The 20586-nt window shown below is 37.5% G+C and overlaps 2 protein-coding genes across 2 annotated transcripts; both read left to right on the top strand.

The window, feature by feature from the left end:
* Positions 1-11210: 11210 nt before the first annotated feature.
* On the top strand, positions 11211-11850 carry LOC133309322 (uncharacterized). The gene is made up of 2 exons (XM_061510085.1): positions 11211-11340; positions 11456-11850. The coding sequence occupies exons 1-2, from the start codon at positions 11211-11213 to the stop codon at positions 11839-11841; spliced, it is 516 nt and encodes a 171-aa protein (XP_061366069.1). The 3' UTR covers positions 11842-11850.
* Positions 11851-13000: 1150 nt separating this feature from the next.
* Positions 13001-14322, top strand: LOC133309323 (uncharacterized). The gene is made up of 3 exons (XM_061510086.1): positions 13001-13085; positions 13131-13861; positions 14011-14322. Exons 1-3 carry the CDS (start codon positions 13001-13003, stop codon positions 14320-14322), a joined length of 1128 nt encoding a protein of 375 aa, XP_061366070.1.
* The last annotated feature ends 6264 nt before the right edge of the window (positions 14323-20586 follow it).

Genomic DNA, 20586 nt, shown 5'->3' with positions numbered 1-20586 from the left:
ACCGACACTTCAAAAATTCTGATGTCTCGTGTCCGACATTTCTTAACTCTCTCCGACACTTTGACACTTTCCGACACTCCAATACTTATTACAAAGACTCAAAAAAGGTTCAATGATTACGTTGTGTTGCATTTCGAGTTCCAACTATTAGATTCGTTAGATTACGATTACGATTTTATTGAGTTTAATATACACATTTGGGATAAAATATATTTCCTTGCAAAATTGATTGGTATTATATGTTTAGTTTATTTTTTTGTTAAATTATTGAAAACTGATATAATATACACTACATAAATTAAAATATTATATAATATCAAAACGTGTCTTAACGTGTCAAAATTTAACATTTTTTAAAATTAACATGTCGGAGTGTCGTGTCGTATCCCGTGTCGGTGTCGGTGCAACATAAATTGTAACTTGTGAGTAAATGCAAGAAATTAAAATAAAATTCAATTTAATAATAAAAATATTAAGAAAAAAAAGTAACAAATAATCTGCTAGCAATAACATTCCTCTTAAACAATCTTAGTCATTATTATTTGGATGCCTTATTGACTACTTGCAAGTTGCAATCATGTTATGAGTATGACTTATCACATATGGTTGAGTAATTTTCGTATCTGATTGCTATCAGCTATTGTATAAGACCACAATCAAAAATTTCAAAGTAACGTTGAAATTCGTTCCTGACTTCGACAGTGAAATTGTTTGCTACTGGTCCATACTGCTTTCTTCAGATACGAATTCTCTGTTGACAGAAGATATTTTCTCCCACTTAATGAATAGCTTAATAGAAGAACAAGAATCGGTGCATTATATACTTGATGTAAGGTATCAGACCTCAATGACATAAACGAAATCTCACTCTTGGAGTGAAACAAGAAATGAAAAAAAATGTAAACTGAATAATTCTGAATGTATTGAATCTTGAAGAAGAGGATTACAAGCTGCTATATATATAGCAGATGAGAAAGACTAGAAAGGATAAAAGAAGAATCTAACTAACAAATAATTGTCATAACTAACTAAATATATCTTATCCTTTATCATCCCCCCTCAAACTCATGGGCAGTGGAATAACCTTGAGTTTGTACCGAAATTTAGAATAAGCAGCAACAGGAATCGGTTTTGTAAGGATGTCAGCTATTTGTTCGAAACCTGGAATATGCTGAACAAAAACCTGTTTTTGAAGAACACGATCTCGGACAAAATACAGATCCAATTCAAAATGCTTGGTTCGATTATGAAGGATTGGATTTGCTGACAACATCACAGTACTAGAGTTGTCACAAAATACAGTAGGTAAAGTGTTGCAGGGTATGTGTAATTCCAGAAGAAGTGACTGAAGCCAAGCAATTTCAGCCAAAGATGAAGCTAAACTATGAAATGCTGCCTCTGTGCTGGACCTGGAGACTGCATGATGTTTCTTGCTTGACCAGGAAATGAGATTGGATCCAAGAAACACACACAAACCACTAGTTGACTTGCGATCATCAATGTCAGACCCCCAGTCTGAATCACAAAAAGCTATTAACCGAAAATCCTTGGACTTGTGAAAAACAAGACCATGAGTAAGAGTGCCAGCAAGATATCTTAAGATTCATTTGACTGCCTTCCAATGAACTTCAAGAGGATTGTGCATAAATTGACTAACTTTGTTGACAGCAAAGGAAAGATCTGGTCTTGTTATGGTTGCATATTGAAGTCCTCCAACAATGGATCTGTATAAAGTGGGATCAGAGAAAGCAGTGTCACCTGTTGCAGACAGTTTCTGATTTGATATCATAGGAGTTGGCATAGGTTTAGCGGAAGTCATATGAGCTTTGGTGAGGAGATCAGAGATGTATTTGGTTTGAGTTAAATGGAGAGTAGTAGGTGAGGTGTGAACAGCTTCTAATCCAAGGAAATAGTGAAGGGAACCAAGATCTTTTAAAGAGAAAATGCTGTTGAGGTTGGATATAAGAGAGGCTATTTCAGTGGAGTTGTTACCAGTGATGAGAATATCATCAACATATACTAAAATGTAGGTGATTGAAGTAGATGTGAATCTGGTGAATAGGGAGGCATCAGATTTGGTGTTTGTGAAGCCAAATTTCTGCAAAGTCAGAGTGAGGGTATGAAACCAAGCTCGAGGAGCTTGTTTTAGACCATAGATAGCCTTGTTGAGTTTGCAAACATATGGAGAGTCTGTGGCGTGAAAACCATCAGGCTGGGACATATAAACAGTCTCATCTAGAACTCCACACAGGAAAGCATTATTGAAGTCAAATTGTCTGATGATCCATCCTCGAGTAAGGGCTATAGACAGAATCAAACGAATAGTTGTAGGTTTTACAACAGGGCTAAAAACTTCACCAAAATCGAAGCCTTCTTTTTGTTGGAAACCTTTGGCCACAAGTATGGCCTTGTATCTTAGGATGCTGCCATCAGGTTTCCTTTTAATTCTAAAGATCCATTTGCAACCAATTGGTTGAATTCCAGGTGGAGGAGGTACCAAAGTCCAAGTATTATTGTTGATAAGAGCTTGAAATTCCTCTGTCATGGCCTGCTTCCAGTGAGGACAATTGATAGCTTGAGATATGTTTGCAGGTTCAGTGTCATGAAGATTAGAGAGATGCTGGTGAACAGAAGTATGGTAAGTTTTGGGTTTATAGATGCCAGACTTGCTTCTGGTTTGCATGTGATGAATTGGTGGAGGATCAGAAGGAGGAGCGGAATTCTGATGTGGTGGTATTGGTGCATCAGCAGAAAGTTGTGAAGTGGATGTCTGAGCTGAACCTGAAATTGGAGGACTAGAAGATGTATTAGTAGAATCTGTAGATGTAGAAGTGGAGTTGGTTGGATGAGTAGTAACAGTTTCTTGAGAAACTAGAGGTATTTGAGGAATTGTAGTAGAAGTGGGTGCATGAGTTGACATGGAAACAGTAGGAAAAAGAGTAACATAAGAGAAATCATTTTCATCAAATATAACATCTCGGGAAATGAAAATTTTTCCTGTAGGGGAGAGGCATTTGTAGCCTTTGTGGTTCATAGCATAGCCTAAAAATACACATTTATGGGATCTAAAATTAAGTTTGTTTTTGTTGTAAGGTCTAAGCAAAGGAAAACAAGTGCATCCAAATACCTTAAGAAAACTATAATCAGGTTTATTATGATACATCAATTCAAAGGGTGACTTGTATTGAAGAACAGGAGTTGGTAATCTGTTTATAAGATATATGGTAGTGGAGAATGCCTCTTCCCAATAAGAAAAGGGTAATTTGGCATTTGCTAAAAGAGCCAAACCTACTTCTGTGATGTGTCTATGCTTTCTTTCAATTCTCCCATTCTGTTGATGAGAATATGGAACAGTCAGTCTATGTGTGATGCCATGAGTGTGAAGAAACTGAACAAAGGAAGTGGAAGTAAACTCCTTAGCATTGTCAGTTTGTAGGTTCTTGATTTTTAAGCCAGTTAAGGTTTCAATCATTGCCTTATATTGTATAAACACAGAATATACTTGAGATTTATTTTGGATAAGATAAATAGTACCAAATCTTGTATAAGCATCAACAAATAAGACATAGTATTTACTTCCTGATAAACCAGCAAAGGGTGCTGGACCCCAAACATCAGAGAAAATTAAGTCCAAGGGAGCAGCATAGTGAGTAGTAGACGAAAAATGAGGTAACTGATGTATTTTTCCAAGACTACAAGCTTCACACACAGATGGATTAAGTTTGAGGTGATTAACAGAAACAGAAATATTACATTGTTGCAAGACAGATTTTACAATAGGAGAACTAGCATGGCCTAATCTTTTGTGCCACAAATCAAGAGAAACAGAAGAGGTGGCCAATGCCATAGGGGGTTTGGGATTATGGGGCATTTTATTAATATGAACATCAGTGAATTGATAGAGGCCATCTTTAAGCTTGCCCTGGAGGACTATATCCTTGGTTACCTGACATTTAACAAGGCAATAATCAGGGTAAAATTCGATGTATACCTGGTTATCCCTTGCAAACTGTGATACACTAATTAAATTTTTGGTAATGTGAGGAACATGGAGAAGATTATCAAGTCTGAAAGTAAAAGATGAATCATGTGAAGTAAAAGATGAAAAACCAGTATGGGTAATAGGCATACCTGCTCCATTACCAGCTAGAACATGATCTGAGCCACGATACTCAGATATAGAAGAGAGATTACCAATGTCATGTGTGAGGTGATTGGTGGTTCCAGAGTCTGGATACCAAGAATTGTCAAGAAGTGAAGCAGGTTCAGCTAAGTAAGTTGCAGGATTATGAAAGGAAGGAGGTGGAGGAAGAGGTGTGCGCATATGTTGAGTGTTTTGTGAGGAGGATGGAGTGGTGCTTTGAGAAGCATTCTGGTAAGAAGAGTCAAACCGATAGAAACACCTCCATGGATGGTGACCTGGTCTTCCACAAATGTGACACTGTAAACGATTTGTGTTCCAAGATTGGGGTGGACCTTTACCACCTCTAAAGAATCGTCCACCTCTGCCTCTACGACCTGCAAAGAAACGACCACCATTGTTGGGTTGGGATGGAGGTCTTTGCATAAAGTGAGATTTAATAGGTGTGACATTATCAGGTTTCTTGAATCTTTCAAGCATGTTTTCTTGAGCAAGCAAAAAGGCTTGTAATTCAATGACTGTAAAAGGCAGATTTCTGGACATTGCAGAAGTGATGAGGGGAGCATATTCTTCATTGAGGCCATCAAGAATTGCTTCTGAATGTTCAGCTTCTGTGAGAGGAGAACCAGCTGCTCCTAATGAGTCTACCACTTTCTTGATCTGCAGAAGGTATTCGGATGCTGGACAAGTCTTCTTGACAGATTTTAATTGATTCTTTAATTGCTTGATTTTGGCTTGAGTATGAGAAGCAAAATAGACTTGTAGTTTGGTCCAAATTTCATGAGCAAAGTGGCAACCTACCATACGATTTTTGAAGGACATATTCATGGAGGAAAAAAGCCAAGAAACTAGAAGATTGTCCTGTTGATGCCAATGGATGTAATCTGGTGTTTCAGTTTTAGGATCTTGATATGCTTCTTCGGTATATTGAGGAGGAATCTTGTCATTGGTGAGATGATGTTGAAGATTGTGCCCATGGATGGAAGCAAGGGCAAGTTGTTGCCAGGGAAGAAAGGTATCTTCATCTAGCTTGTCACCAATCGGATTGGAGAAACTTTTCATGATGAGTTTGGTTGCTGTTGCTGATGCATTTGCATTGCTTGTTGATGATGCAGTAGATTTAGGTGACTCCATGGATCGTTGCCTGCTTTGATACCATGTAAGGTATCAGACCTTAATGACATAAACGAAATCTCACTCTTGGAGTGAAAACAAGAAATGAAAAGAAATGTAAACTGAATAATTCTGAATGTATTGAATCTTGAAGAAGAGGATTACAAGCTACTATATATATAGCAGATGAGAAAGACTAGAAAGGATAAAAGAAGAATCTAACTAACAAATAACTGTCATAACTAACTTAATATATCTTATCCTTTATCACTTGACTTAATTTGTTTTTCTGTCGTGATTTTCTGATACAGTCGAAGATAAGTATCTCACATTATAAATACAATTTATGTGGGGCTCATTTTTATTAAATAAAACAAAAAAAAAATACTGGAAGAAAATTGAAGGATCAATAACAGAAAAAAATAATTCTCCTAGCATGAGAGTTGTTTTTCCATTTGAGTTAACAAAGTTATTTAACTGAAGAAAAAAAATTCTATCCTTTTATGAAATTTTCAACTGGCACTATCGCTAAATAATTAAATGACTAAAGCTATGCATACTTACTCATGTAGCATATGCTGATTTGCAGATAATGAGGGAACAAAAATATGAGTGTTACTCTGAAGGGAGAAATAATTTCAACACGAAGTTTGATCTAATCGCATTTCCTATTATGAATAACACATGTTCATCATTAAACATCTAGTTATCTGAAATTAATTCACCAAATAAAGATTTAATTTCCTGTGATAAGGGCTAATGGAGTGGAAATGTACTCTTTCATGTTTTGTCTTAATATAATTATATGTTAAGTAATGATAAGTCCATGAAATGAGACTTAAAACATATGGTTTTTAGTATGAAAATGTAAAGAAATATATACTTTTTGCGTTAATAGATACCTCAATTACATTGAGCTGAATTGTTGTTGATTTAAATGCTAATTGACTTCTATTTTATTTTTCAGGCCCACTTGTTGATATTGTCCAAGCAAAGAAGAAAAAAAGAAAGAAGACAAAGAAGTGGGCTGGACTTTTACCATACTAGTCAGAAGAGCCCAAAGGAAGAAAAAAAAAGAATAGAAAAAAAAGAATAGAAAAACTAAGAAGAAAAGAAATGGGCTGGAATTTTTAATGCAAGTCAGAAGCCCAAGGAAAGAAAGAGAAAGAAAAGAAAGAAGAGAGAAAGAAAAGAAAGAAGAGAGAAAGAAAGACTCAGCAGCGTGAAAAAAGAAAAAAAGCTGAGACTTGCAAACCCTAGCCACAATCCCAAACCACCCATCCTGATTCCTTTCTACTAATCGGACCACTTAGCCATCTTGATTTCAATCAGTCCATCAAACCCACAAATCAAACCAGCCACACATAAAGAAGAATCTCTTTTTATTTTGCGAATATGAGGCAGTTACGGGTCGATGGTGCGAAACGAGCGTGGAGTGGAAAGGTGCACATGTGTTGATTGATCTCATCGTGTGAGAGGAGACACATGGATTCTGATCTAAAGGCGTGTTGATTGATCTCATCGTGTGAGAGGAGACACGTGGATTCTGATCTAAAGGCTCACGTTGTTGCTGCTTGCAAGGAGTAGAGGATATAAAGAAGCTATGGGTAAAGGCTTTGGAGCATACTTCTTCCGTAATCTTCTTCTCCATTTTTCTTTATTTTTGATTTTCTGGTACTGTAAATAGATGCTACTTTGTTTGGATTAGAACCTGTCAGCACAGTACCGATGCTATTCTGGTGAATAGGACTCGGGCTGTGTGTTACGATTTCTGCATTTTATTTCTCTGTAATTTTTTTTATTTCGTTTGCTATTTGTAGTTCAACCCTTATGGGTATGAGCTAAACCTTTTAAGGTTGGGTGTAGGTTACCCGAACCTCAGTAATGAATGTTTGTTAAATACTTTTGTTAAATTTTGATTCTCAGTTGTTTAATACTTTGCTTTATAATTAAATATTCTGTCATTGAGGCCTTATGGTAGATATTATGTTAGGAAGTAGTCATTGAGAGGTGACTAATTCTGGAAATGTGTTAAGCACATGGACTTGATTGTGAGAGCATTCAAGGGTTGTCACTCAGAGATGAGGACAGCCACCATGTAATGTTGGACTTGAATTACATGAGTCTTTGCTTCATTTAGCACAGAGATGTGTAAATGATTGTTTAGGATAAAATGATTTTAAGAGATTAAAATCAACAAGAAGTGATCTGTTAACTGAGAGTTAAATTTTAATAATCTTTAATTAACAGTCAATTTATTGCTGTTGGAAAAGGTAAACCGAAGATCAACCTATTTTCCAAATCTACTTTTCACCAACTCAGATTTCTTTTCCTTTGATTTTTAATATTTCAATCATAGTTCTGTTTACAATTTCTTTATATAAAAATCTTTCTACATCAGATACCTAATCTGTTTTCCTTCCATTTTTCACCATTTAGCTCATGAAAGCAATTCTTTAAAATTATGAAAATCCTAAAACAAATAGAGTAAAGTAGTCAATGCTATTTTAACTTAGTCTTGTGGTTATCTTGTTTTTATTTTTAGTCTCTTTTTAGACTAGAATCAGTTTTAGCAATTGCACTTTGCATTTTTTAAATTTCCGACAAAAGATTCTTGTGGGAACGATAACTGGGACTCACAAAAGCCCTATATTACTTGTTGTCGCGTATACTTGCGCGCAAACTTGTATAACTGTTAGCAAGGCAACAAGTAACATCTTACCCAACACCTTAAACTACTAGTAAGTGATGAGCGTTTATTGGTTTTCTATTATATCTTCCTAACACACTTTTCATGCAACAGTTCTTTGGGTGTTCATACAAGAGCTCGTTAGACTTGAAGTATGACAATGCATCAGCCTTCTACTCGTGCTAAGAAGTTTCATAATATTTAATTTATTAAATTTTAATAGAATGAAGGGCGATTAGATCGAATCGTGAGACTCTTATATCAGGTAAAGAACCAACTTACTCAATAGCTCAAGCTGATAAGTGATACAACTTTAATAATTTTATATTATATTTTTTTAATATTATATCGTGAAAATTTTCAATTATTAATTCATTCATCAACAGCTGGAGCTTAAATAAAAAGTTCATAAAAGCGAAAGTTGTCACTTTAATTTTCACCATTGATATATGAATAAATAGATCTTCAGAAGATTCATCCTCCCGTGAATTTGTCTCTAAAGTAAAAATATATTTATTATTGGTTTAATTTAAGTATATCTTACTAAATCCAAGATTGAATAAGAGTAAATACCTTTTTTCGTCCCTGGCAATTTTCACGAGGCACATATTAGTCCCGAACAATAAAAAAGGCTCATTTTAGTCCAAAAATTTGAAAAAAATGGTCACGTTAGTCCTTCCGTTAGTTGGCATCTGACGACCCAACTAATGGAGCACACGTGGACCGTTACTTTGCTGAGTCACCGTTAAGTATGCCATCGTGGATGTAATACGACGCCGTTTTGCACATGCTTTATGTCTTGTTGGAGTTTTAGACAGCTGAAGGTCCTATTTGGTCCCTAGCAAATTTATCGGGGCCTTATTTAGTCCTTAACACTAAAAAACCACCATTGCAGCAAATCTTTCAAACCACCATTGCAGCAAACCACCAACCATATCATCAATTTTTAGTTAGGGGAAGGGGAGGATGGAGGAAGAGAAATAATTATGCTTTTGCATAGAATGAAGCCTCATCTACTATCTGTCATGAAAAAACTAGGAACTGACAAATACCTCCTCTGCTAGCTTGGTCGAATTGGTGCCATACTCCTCCAAAGTTGGTAAGTTATTGCTACTACTTCCAGGGCCAATAGTAGCACCAACGCTGTCAGCACCCTCACCAACCATGCGAATAACCTGTTACCATCCAGTGGAGAAAAACAAGATTGACACAAAAGTTAAGGTAAAAATATATTCATATATAATAGAAAATGTGGGAAAAACAATAAATGAGGACATAATACTAGCCTGAGTGCGAATATTAGTTGGATCAACACCCAGGTTTTCAAGAACACGTGCTGCTACACCCTCTCCTTCTCTAAGGAGACCTAGAAGCAAGTGCTCAGATCCAATATAATTGTGACCTGAAAATTTCTAGCTTAAATGTTCCAGCATGTGCAGACTAAATATTACAACTGAATATAAATTTTCCCAATCCTCCCTTCCACTCCCTAAAAAAAGAAAAAGAAAAGGCCAGCCAAAAATAAAAAAACATAAACCAATTGACCAATAAACTCCAACTCACTTCGAATGTGTTTAAAGCAAATTACTTGACAATCAATCAAGGCAGCAATCATGTTTGCAATATTTCATATAGTAAATAACTTACTCTAAAACTACTTTTATGCCCATCAAAATGCAAAATTGTAGAATTCCAAATGCTCAAGAGGGCACTGAGTAAAACTTTTTAACTCCAAATATTGTTTGACATCCTAATAACTTCAACCAATTTGTATAAATCATTTTAGTTTTTGAAGGAAGATAGTACCATCTATCAGTGGATTACCATGGATGGAAAGGTTTTCAAGCATTCGGCAGGAGCATTATGCAAGAAATGTTAGACAAAAGAGATTTATTTTGCATCATCACAGTACTTAGCAAACAGCATCTTCCAGGGAGTATTATGGATCATTTGAAGATTGGAGTCCTTTATAAATCTGAATCTAGTTCATGATCCTTATCTTCTCTCTATACCACATTACATAATGAGGTAGTTAATCCAATCCTCTGGTTTTTTACTTTGTTATTCTACTTTTTCTATAAATCATCAAAACTTACTTGAATCTACATGTAAAATGGATAAATTCACTGGACCATATATAACCAAATCAATTCTACCATTTTTCAAACAGCAACAAAAAACGATGGGAAAACTGGTAAGAAATAGCAAGTTGGAAAAAAATTGATGATATGGTTGGTGGTTTGCTGCAACGGTGGTTTGAAAGGTTTGGTGCAATGGTGGTTTTTTAGTGTTAAGGACCAAATAGGGTCTCGATAAATTTGTGGACCAAATAGGACCTTCAGCTGTCCAAAACTCCAACAAGACATAAGGCATGTGCAAAACGGCGTCGTATTACTTCCACGCTGGCATACTTAACGGTGACTCAACAAAGTAACGGTCCATGTGTGCTCCGTTAGTTGGGCCGTCAGATGCCAACTAATGGAAGGACTAACGTGGCCCTTTTTTCAAATTTTTGGACTAAAATGAGCCTTTTTTTATTGTTCGGGACTAAAATGTGCCTCGTGAAAATTGTCAGGGACGAAAAAGGTATTTACTCATTGAATAAATTGTTACGTACTCACTGACAAATTCAATTTACAGGACCTTTTTTTTTTTCTAATTAACTGTATACATTCAAATTTTCTACCAGAAAGACAGTGCTTTCAATTTTCAAAACATGTGGATCACAAAATGTCTAGAGAAATATGAAAAAAAAACCTTATCAAACATTTATTTTTTTGGATTCTAGACAAGAAAGGCTCTGTTTGATTATTGTTTTTAAAAATAATTTTTTAGTTTTCACAATAAAAAATTAAAAAATTCATTTGGTAAAGTCTGTTTTGTAAAAAATATTTTGAAAATTATAATTATTTTTTGCTTTTAAAATCAAATTTAGAGAATATGTCTGAGTTGTTTTTGTTTTCTGTTTTAGTTTTTAACTTTCAAAATAAAAAAAATAAAAAAACATAAAAACATTTGTTTCTATAATTATTCTACAAATCAATTTTAAAAAAAAAAAAAAAAAAACAGAACACAATTAAACTACGACGGAAGGTGTATCTTAATTACAATCTGTTGACACCAATTACTAAATTCAGCTCAACGTCCCCTACATTTAATATGCTCAGTCTGCTGCCTATATTTATCAGCTACAAGCTTACCACCTTCTCTTCAATTTTTCTCTGGCATTTATATTTGTCAGCTCTTGCTTCCTTCCATAGCTCTCTCATGGCTTATGTTCAGGTTATCACAACACTTCTCTTTGCATTAGCTCTCGCTGGAATTGACCCCTCAACATGCCAAATGGTAAAGGGCAAAGTCTCATGCATTGACTGCACTCACAATTACGATTTATCTGGTTTGTGATAACTCTTATCCATTATTATTGGCTTTTTTAGCTTAAATAAATGTTCATTTCTTTATACATTCTAGCCCTCATGCACCTTGATTCTATTGTTCTTCCATGGTTTCAGATATTAAGGTTTCAGTGAAGTGTGAAGGTGTGAAAAAGCTGGCTGTGGCAACTACAGAAGAGAATGGCTCCTTCAAGGTTGACCTTCCCTCAGGCCACACCAAACCTTCTTCTGTGAATTGCCTTGCAAAACTTATTGGTGGGACAGTTCAGCTTTATGTCTCAAGGAAGGACCAGGTTTCCCAAATTGTCAAGGGAAAAGAGCAAAACAGCTACACCATTTCCACTCCTCTTAGTTTCTTGACATCATGCCCCCAAAACACAGATTGTAAGGCTGCAAAACAGGTGGGTTCATCCAAAACCACCGATCTTCCTCTGCCTCCAGAGTGGGGTTTGGCACCAAGTAGCTATTATATACCTTTTGTCCCCGTCATTGGAATACCTTGATTATGTGTTCATGTGACATGTAATCAGTACTAAATAATATTTGTAGGAAGCAATCGACTGTTATATGGTCTTATTTGTAACATATTATTATAGATGCATTATGTGTACTGTGAAAGAGTGCCACATATAGTTGTGGACTTGTGGTATACAGTGTATCATAGTTTGTGAAGGAAGTTAATTTCCCAGCTTCAAAGCAGATAAATAACGTACTGCTTTGTCAACCTATGTTGCTTTGTTATGTATGATCTTGCTAATTCATAGAACTGTTCTGAAATTTTTCTCTCACCCTCATACCCCTTCTCTTAAACAAAAATTCAGTGTATGCGTGTATATTAATGATTTTGAAAAAATAAAAATGAAATAAACAGTACAATGGATAGGTGGCACGTGATCATTGATTATGTATCAAAAAGTACATCAATGTAAGCATTAACTATCACCTTCGGGTCGTTTACATTTTTATCGACAAGGACATGAAATTATATAGAAACAGGACACCAAAAATTTAAGACCAATAGCTGTTCTGGTTTCTGAGAAAGCCAGCAAAACCAAATTATACGACAAAACTATAATATCTAAGAGCATGTAAATGGGATTTTAATCCTCTCAGGTAAAAAATAGTTATGTGATCATGTTATTTAGTTATAGTCACTCATTTAAAAATCATATATTTTTCTTTCTCTTATCTCATTATTAACGAATGAAAGTTTATTGTGAGAAAATCGATTTGCAAGCCTTCAGGTCTGGTTTAGAATTCCTCAAACCACCGTCATTTTTTTTTTTGACTATGATTGAAATTAGAGCTCAAAATTTAAAATCTCTGCATCCCATTTACATATATTTTGTTAGAAAAATATAATATTAAACTGTTGACGTAATTTCATCCAACTACTTAAATTTGTATATTTATTTATGGGGAAAGATTCGTTTACAAACTTTTTTTTACAAATTAAAGTATGAGTAGCAACCAGTCGTCAATGGCAACCACTGAAAATTCTGGGACATAAGGAGCAACAAGGCGTCTTTCACAAGACGAAATGTAGGAGAAATCGCGTCAAGGTGTATGTTTCAAATGTGATGCGCACTCGAACCCAGGCCATCGTTGCATAAATCGTCAGTTCCACCTGCTTTTGTCGAAGACGAAGAATCGTCTGAAGAAATGGTGAAGGTGGACGACCAAACCGAAGATGTGGATGCGGCCGAGGCTGGCGCTGCACTGCAACTTTCGACGCAAAGCCTTTTCGGTCTGTCTTTAAGTTAAGCTTTGAAGCTTTGGTGAAAAATTCAAGGAACGCTTGTGGAGGTTTTCGTTGATAGCAGAGCTTCTAAAAGCTTCATCAGTAAGCAGATGGTGCGACAGTTGCAGCTACAGGTGGATGATACAATCCCATTTCAAGTCGAAGTAGGTGATGGTCATTGCGTGACATGCACAGAGGTTTGCAAGAGCGTGGAGGTTGAGTTACAAGGACATTTCTTTTTCCAAAATTTATTCCTATTTGAGCTTGGGGGAACTGATGTGGTACTGGGGCTTGATTGTCTTAGGGAATTGGGAGAAATAAGGGCAAATTTCAAGGAACTTACACTTATATTTCAACAAAAGGGCGAAGAGGTGTTAATTAAGGGCGACATCTCTCTTTCCAGAAAGATGGCATCTCATAAATCCTTGATGAAGGCTTTCCTTGACGATGGTCAAGGGGTTTTTGTGAAACTGGTATCTTCCCAGACAGAGGATAACCAAGCTATAGACGATTGGGAGGAGCTAGACAAGCTGCTTCTCGAATTCGATGACATTTTTCAAGTACCTACGGGCCTGCCACCTCAGCGAAGGCAAGGTCATTCTATTATCCTTAAGCCAAGCGGTCAGATTCCTAACCTGAGACTTTACAGGTATCCACATTATCAGAAAATTGAAATTGAAAAGATTATTTCTGATATGTTAGACTCTGGCATGATTGGACATAGCACCAGCCCTTACTCTAACCCTATAATTTTAGTAAAGAAGAAGGATGAGAGTTGGAGGGTATGTGTGGATTATAGGGTAACAAACTCACTGTACCTGATAAATTTCTCATGCCCTTTATAGAGGAGCTACTGGATGAATTGGGTGGCTTTGGCATATTTTATAAACTAGAACTGAAATTAAGTTTTAATCAAATATGTATGACGAAGGAGAATATAGATAAAGCAACATTTAGGACCCACGAAGGCCATTATAAGTACTTAATGATGCCTTTTTGGTTAACAAATGCCCTTTATACTTTTCAATCCTTGATGAATGAAGTGCTACGACCATATTTCAGGGAGTTTACTTTGGTGTTTTTTGACGATATCCTTGTTTTTAGCAAAGATCGTGACAACCATCTCACACATTTGCGTAAAGTTTTTGAAGCATTACGGCAGCATAGTCTGAGAGCAAATAAAAAGAAATGTTTCTTTGGAAGACGTCAAGTGGAGTATCTTGGGCATGTTATTTCCTCTTGAGGGATGCACACTGACCTTAATAAGATCTCTGCCATGAAGGATTAGCCAACTCCAAAGGATGTCAAGAGCTTACGTGGGTTTTTGGGTCTCACTGGTTACTACAGGAAGTTCATTAAAGGATATGGACAATTGGCCCAACCATTGACTGATCTACTTAAAAAGGACAGATTTAAATGGTCCTAAGAAGCAGAATCTGCCTTCTTAACCTTGAAGGAAGCTTTGTGTATGGTACCAGTGTTGGCGCTTCCCGATTTTACAAAGGTATTTACTATTGTTATTGACGCCTCTGGTAAAAGGATAGGTGCTGTTTTGATGTAGGAAAATAGGCCCATTGCATTCATCAGTCAGTCAGTCAGGCATTCCTCTTTGAGCTTGAAAAAGAATTGATGGCGATCATTGTAAGAACCCGCACCGTTAATTAAGGAAATTAATTAATTAGATATGAGAATTAGGAAATAATTCCATAATTGACTCTAATAATTATTATGAGGCTCTAATAAGTATAGTAAGTGAGTAATAATACTGAAAGTCGCTTTTCGGACGAAAAGCGCAGATACCGGTTCTGCTAGTCGTTATAAATGCGTACCGAAAAAGTATCCCAGAAAATTATAATAAGTGCATGATAATTCCTAGAATAATATGTAGGACTTGTAAAACGAGTTTCAAGTTAAAATAATGAGAACTGGTGCCAGAAACTGATACTGGCTATGAAAAGCGCGTACCGGAAAGGTGCTCCGAAAAATATAAGAAAAATATGATAATTTTTGTAAAATTTAGTAGGTTAAGAATCCTAAGTTTGAGATTAAAATACTAAGCGTATCAATTAAAATTAATACTGTGTTTTAAATGCTTAAGTGACTATATATAGGCTTATTAAGGCACAAAACCCTAGACACTCAGATTTCCTACGTGACTTGTTGAGGGTGGCTGACCAGAATACTGTTCCATTGATCTTCTCCCCATTTCTTGAGCGAAGTTGTTACCTTTGCTCCATCTCTTCATCTCTAAACTCCATTACCTTGGGTGGGTTGGTCTTGTGAGGTTGTGAGTGACTCCCTTACTGAGTTGTAGCCCCTGGTTGAGGGTGAGGAGGTGCTGACTTTGAGAGTTGGCTTGTGGGAGCTTGGGGTTGGTATTTTGAGCTTCAAAGTGCCATCTTTGTGAAGAAAATAGTCTTCTTGTTGTGCATTTTTGTGGCCCTTGGTTGTTGCACAGTGGAGTGGTGTAGGGAGCTCTTTTTCCCTGCTATTTTCTGTTTTGAGAAGCTTGGTATGCATACTCAACCTTTGATCATGAGTTTTTGGTTAAAAATGGAACCTTGATGCATGTAATGAGCTTAAGATGATAACCTAATGTTGGATAATGCTTAACACACTTAGAAATGCATGTTTAAGCTTTTGTAATCGGTAAAAGTTGGACCTTTGGTTTGGATTTTCGCGAAATGCAGAATCTGGGTTTTGTCGCGAAATATCCGGATATTTTGTTGTGAATATCCGGATATTGATATCCGGATATGGGTATCCGGATATTGATATCCGGATATGGGGATCTTAATATCCAGATATGGATATCCGGATATTGATATCCGGATATGCCCCTGACGAATATTCGGATATTCTGAGATTTTGAAGAACAGTAGCTGCAATGTTCATACAGTAGGCTATTGGGGTTTTGTGGACCCTAGATTGATGAAGTTGGACTTCTGTAATTATCAAACTAAGTCAGAATCAAGTGGTTAAGGGCTTATGGATTTGTGTGAAGCCTTAAGACATAAATCGTAAGAGGAAAACAGAGTCTTTATGTTTATTCTTATGAACTATGAATGTTGATATGCTTGCTGGTCCTAACCAGATTGTGATCTGCTGTGTGTTGGAGTTGAGCTGTGTGGACTCTTGGCATTAGATAGTGAGCTTGCAAGGTAAGCTTTCATGTCCTCGGTTTAGCCATGTTGTGGTTCCACCATGTCCCATGGGGGTATGGTTATATGCATGCTGTGTTACATGTTTTTGATGTTTTGGAAATGCTTTTGAGCTATTATATGCTAGTGTCTTTATGATATGCATGTGGTGTTCCACCTATACAGTAAGCCTGAGTATATAATACATACGATATGGTGAGGCTGTGGGTGAGGTGCAAGCGGTGTTCCTTGTACTATCTATAGGTAATAGACGTATTCCTGTATTTCTCTGGCAGGTAGAATAGTTATACACACATGGCATGAATATCTGTTGCACTGCATTGAGTTTTGGAACTTATGTTGAATTACTGCTTTTGGAACTTATATTGCACATGTAAGTGAGCTTGGGGTGGAAGATCCTTGAGGACCCCTTGTCTTACTGATATTTCTGGTTTAGAGATCTCACCTCACGTTCGGGGAATGCTTATTTCAGGTTCAGGTAATGCGAACGTTGAGACCTCTATTGGCAGGAGGCCAGAGCTTAGCTGATAGATGTTACATGTTTATGCTGATTATGCTGTTATGTTGTTATGCTGTTATGATTGGATGTTGGATCCTATTTACTGTCTTATGTTTTTAGCTTCAGTTTATGGATTCCTCTGTTGAGACTCTGTGGTTATGCTGTTGATTTGGTAAGCATGGGGATTGTCCATGCCACATAGACTTGATTATGTCTTGCTTTATTAGGAGTTGTAATAATGTATCAAGATACTGTCCGGACTACGTGTTGTAGATCCGTGATTTTAGATACTCACTTTATCTATATTATGAGGTATTTCAGTTAAATGTCTTTTTGCAATTTACATACAGACAATATTTTATGAAATTGATTAAGTAATCAACTTGGCTAAGTATAATGACGCCATAATTGAAAAGAAAAAGATATTCCGCATTTTTAATTAAGCGCAGCTTAATACGATGAAATGTTAACAAACTGGGTATACACGGGGTGTTACATTTTATGGTAGCAGAGCGACGGTTCAAGGGAAAAGCCTGTATGTAATGCAAAGATTAGGATGATTGGTTGTGTCTGTCTTGTGTGTTTGCTCCGTTGGTTTTTATTATGATGATGCATATGTAATCACACTACGTGGGCCTGATCAACTCATAATTTGTGTAACTTGTGCAGAGTAATGGTAGGATCCAGGAGAACACGTGAGACTGCTGAGGGTCAACCCGACCCAATCCTGACTGCATTGGCTGAGATGTAGGAGGCCACTAGATTGGCCAACCTGGCAATGATGGACGCTGTTAGAGAAGCGAACCAGAAGGCCACGGAGGATGCTCTTGAGGTGAACCGGCTGGCGAACATGACTTTGACGAGGGTCATGTTGGAGGAGATGAGAGCTGGTCCTGCTGTTGGTCAGTTCCCACCGCCACCTCCTCCACCGCCACCGCCACCATCGCCGCCGCCTCCACCTAGTGTTCGGGATGAGACCCTGAGTCACATTGGTACTGGTACTCATGTCACTGGGGTGTTGGAACCCTTTGTGGAGCCTGTTGAGGACCGTGATGCGATTGATCGTCGGCTGAATGCTTTTCGTAAGCATAGGCCACCTACCTTTGATGGGTCTTATGACCCTATTGCTGCGGCGCGATGGCTACAGGCGCTGGACAAGATCTTTCGGGTCATGCAGTGTACGGATCCGCAGAAGCGGATGTTCGCTACTTATATGCTGGAGGGCGATGCCCATGAGTGGTGGACGAACACTTCTCATGTTTACGAGATGCATGGCCATGTGATGACGTGGCCATTCTTCGAGGATTGTTTTCTGGGTCACTACTTCCCTTATGACGCACAGGAGAGGAAGCAAGGGGAGTTTGACAGGTTTGTTCAGGGCTCGTTGTCTGTTGACGAGTACCTGGCCCAATTTAATCAACTGGTGAAGTTTGGACACTTCCGGATGGCGAGGCCTACTCCGACATTCTTGGCTGCTAAGTACCATAGGGGACTTAGTGAGGATATTGCTGGTTACCTTGCTGGTTCTGCTTCGAGAGACTTTGGGACACTGGTACAGCAGTGTCGGGATATCGAGGAATTCTACAGCTCGAGTAAGGCCAAGAGGGCCAAGGTTGCTGAGGCGACGAAGGTAGCTGGTAGTTCCACTTCTTGGAGAGAAAGGAAGTTTGGGAACAAGGGAAGGGGAAAGCAGATGGCGGCTCGGCAAGGAAGTTTGCCAGAAAGTGAAGATTGAGCATCAGAGACCGTCTGGTGAGCTTCAACCTCTTGAAGTACCACACTGGAAGTTGGAAATTATTTCCATGGACTTCGTGGTGGGATTGCCTAAGACTCAGGCGAGTTGTGAATCTATTTGGGTCATTGTGGAAAGACTGACGAAGTCTGCCCATTTTCTTCCAGTGAAGGTGAGCTTCACTACAGAGCAGTTGGCCAAGCTTTATGTTCGCGAGATTGTGAGGCTTCACGGGGTGCCCGAGAGTATCATCAGTGATAGGGACCCGAAGTTCACATCTCGATTCTTGGAGGCGCTGCAAGAGGCTTTTGGTACCCAGTTGAGATTGAGTACCGCCTATCACCCTCAGACTGATGGACAGACTGAGAGGACCATCCAGACCTTAGAGGACATGTTGCGGGCTTGCACGTTGGAGCAGGGCTCGACATGGGATAGGTACCTTTCGTTGGTTGAATTTTCGTACAACAACAGCTTTCATGCTAGCTTAGGCATGGCGCCCTACGAAGCACTGTATGGTAGGAGGTGTCAGACTCATACCTGTTGGTCTGAGGTTGGAGACAAGGAGCTTTTTGCTTGGACTTTGTCCAAGATACCACCCAGCAAATCCAGATGATTAGGGAAAAGTTGAAGCAGGCGCAGAATCGCTAGTAGAGCTACTATGATGTCTGATAAACCCTTAGTTTACCATGTTTTTAGGCTTAATTATGTTTGATATATATCATGAATTGCATGGGAATTAGGGTTTTATACTGTAAATTCACAATAATTGAATATCTTGCTAACATGTTATCATAATTCTTATTTTAAGGGATTTTTGACACCTATTATGGCTCTTTGGAACCAAAAGAAGACATCAAGTTGAGTTGGAGCCTCAAGGAAGCAAGATTTCAAGTGTGTACCAGCTGTAAGAGGATGTTTTGGCGTCCATGAATCATGTTTAAACGCTCAAGATGAAGAAAACACCAAAATCCACTAGAGGATAGCGTTTTAGCGCCCAACAGAGCGCTAAAATGCCCTGACAGACACAAGTTCCCTTCAAAGAGGGAGGTTTGGCGCCCTACAGCACGCCAAAACGTCCAGAGGCAAACAACAATACACATCAAGCACATTTTAGCGCGCAAACAACAAATCGCGGTCAAAGCAACTCCAGGAAAAGATTTGATCAAGATATGCAGCAAGATTCTATAAGATACAAGGAAGAAACACATCAACCTTGATTGAGATAAGATATAACTCCAATAAGAAGATGTGATGGAAGATCACAACATGATTTAAAAGCTCAAAATCGTCAACCAATCTCCAAGATATCAAATGCAAAAAGGAAACAAAGATGAAATCAACCACAAATCTGATATAGATTCATTGGAGATTTAATGAAGAATACAACCCCAAAAAGCTATAAATAAAGAGCTTGGGGTCAAGACCAAGACACCAATTCAGAAATTCATACTCATTCAAGCCACAAGGAGGAATCCTGTTGCGGAGCGCTGGAACACTGAGGAATCAAGTCAACATCACACCAATTGAGGCTTGGGGTTCTCTTTTCTTTATTATTTCTTTTCAATTCAGTATGATAGAGTAGTCTTTTATGTAGTTAAGGGTAGATGGAACCCAATTGAATCTTTATGTTTATGAATTAAATTGTCTCTGAATCCTGTTCTTTTTATAATTGAATAAATTATCCGTCTTTAATGCTTTCTATGAGTTTGTTCCTTATAGAATGATTTTGGGGAATTGTATGACAATAGGGATGTTGGTGCATGAACCTTGACTTGAAAATTTATCATAATCCTTGTGATCTAGGAATAGGAATAGGAATAGACATAGGGTAATTATGCAATCTTGAAATTCTTGATCTTAATGCATGTTTTCTTGGGGAATAATCGGGGAACTATAGTTCTTTCAAGATTACATAGATTTATGGTAACAAGGAATTGAGCCGTAATTAACTCAGATAGAATTGATTGACAATATATTAAGAAACAGATTCTTGGTCATTTAATTCATAACATATTGAGGATATTGGGGGAAGTCGAAACCTTAACTACGCTTGTTTTAAATCTTAATCAAACATCATCTTCATTCATTTTTTTAATTCTGAATTTTCATAATTGC

The sequence above is a fragment of the Gastrolobium bilobum genome, unplaced genomic scaffold, assembly GCF_033153095.1.
Source record: "Gastrolobium bilobum isolate Gb01-03AN ecotype WA unplaced genomic scaffold, APGP_CSIRO_Gbil_v1 utg1813, whole genome shotgun sequence".
In the NCBI taxonomy this organism is placed as follows: Eukaryota; Viridiplantae; Streptophyta; class Magnoliopsida; order Fabales; family Fabaceae; genus Gastrolobium; species Gastrolobium bilobum.
The sequence above is the reverse complement of the archived record's forward strand: the minus strand, read 5'-3'. Positions and strand labels throughout refer to the sequence as shown.

Bases quoted from the DNA above. Each gene is read 5' to 3' on its own strand.
- LOC133309322 (XM_061510085.1), top strand. From the start codon at position 11,211: ATGGCTTATGTTCAGGTTATCACAACACTTCTCTTTGCATTAGCTCTC. The intron at 11,341-11,455 runs GTTTGTGATAAC...CCATGGTTTCAG, and splicing joins TCACAATTACGATTTATCTG to ATATTAAGGTTTCAGTGAAG.
- LOC133309323 (XM_061510086.1), top strand. From the start codon at position 13,001: ATGGTGAAGGTGGACGACCAAACCGAAGATGTGGATGCGGCCGAGGCT. The intron at 13,086-13,130 runs GTCTGTCTTTAA...GAAAAATTCAAG, and splicing joins TTCGACGCAAAGCCTTTTCG to GAACGCTTGTGGAGGTTTTC. The intron at 13,862-14,010 runs GTATGTGTGGAT...TGTATGACGAAG, and splicing joins AGAAGGATGAGAGTTGGAGG to GAGAATATAGATAAAGCAAC.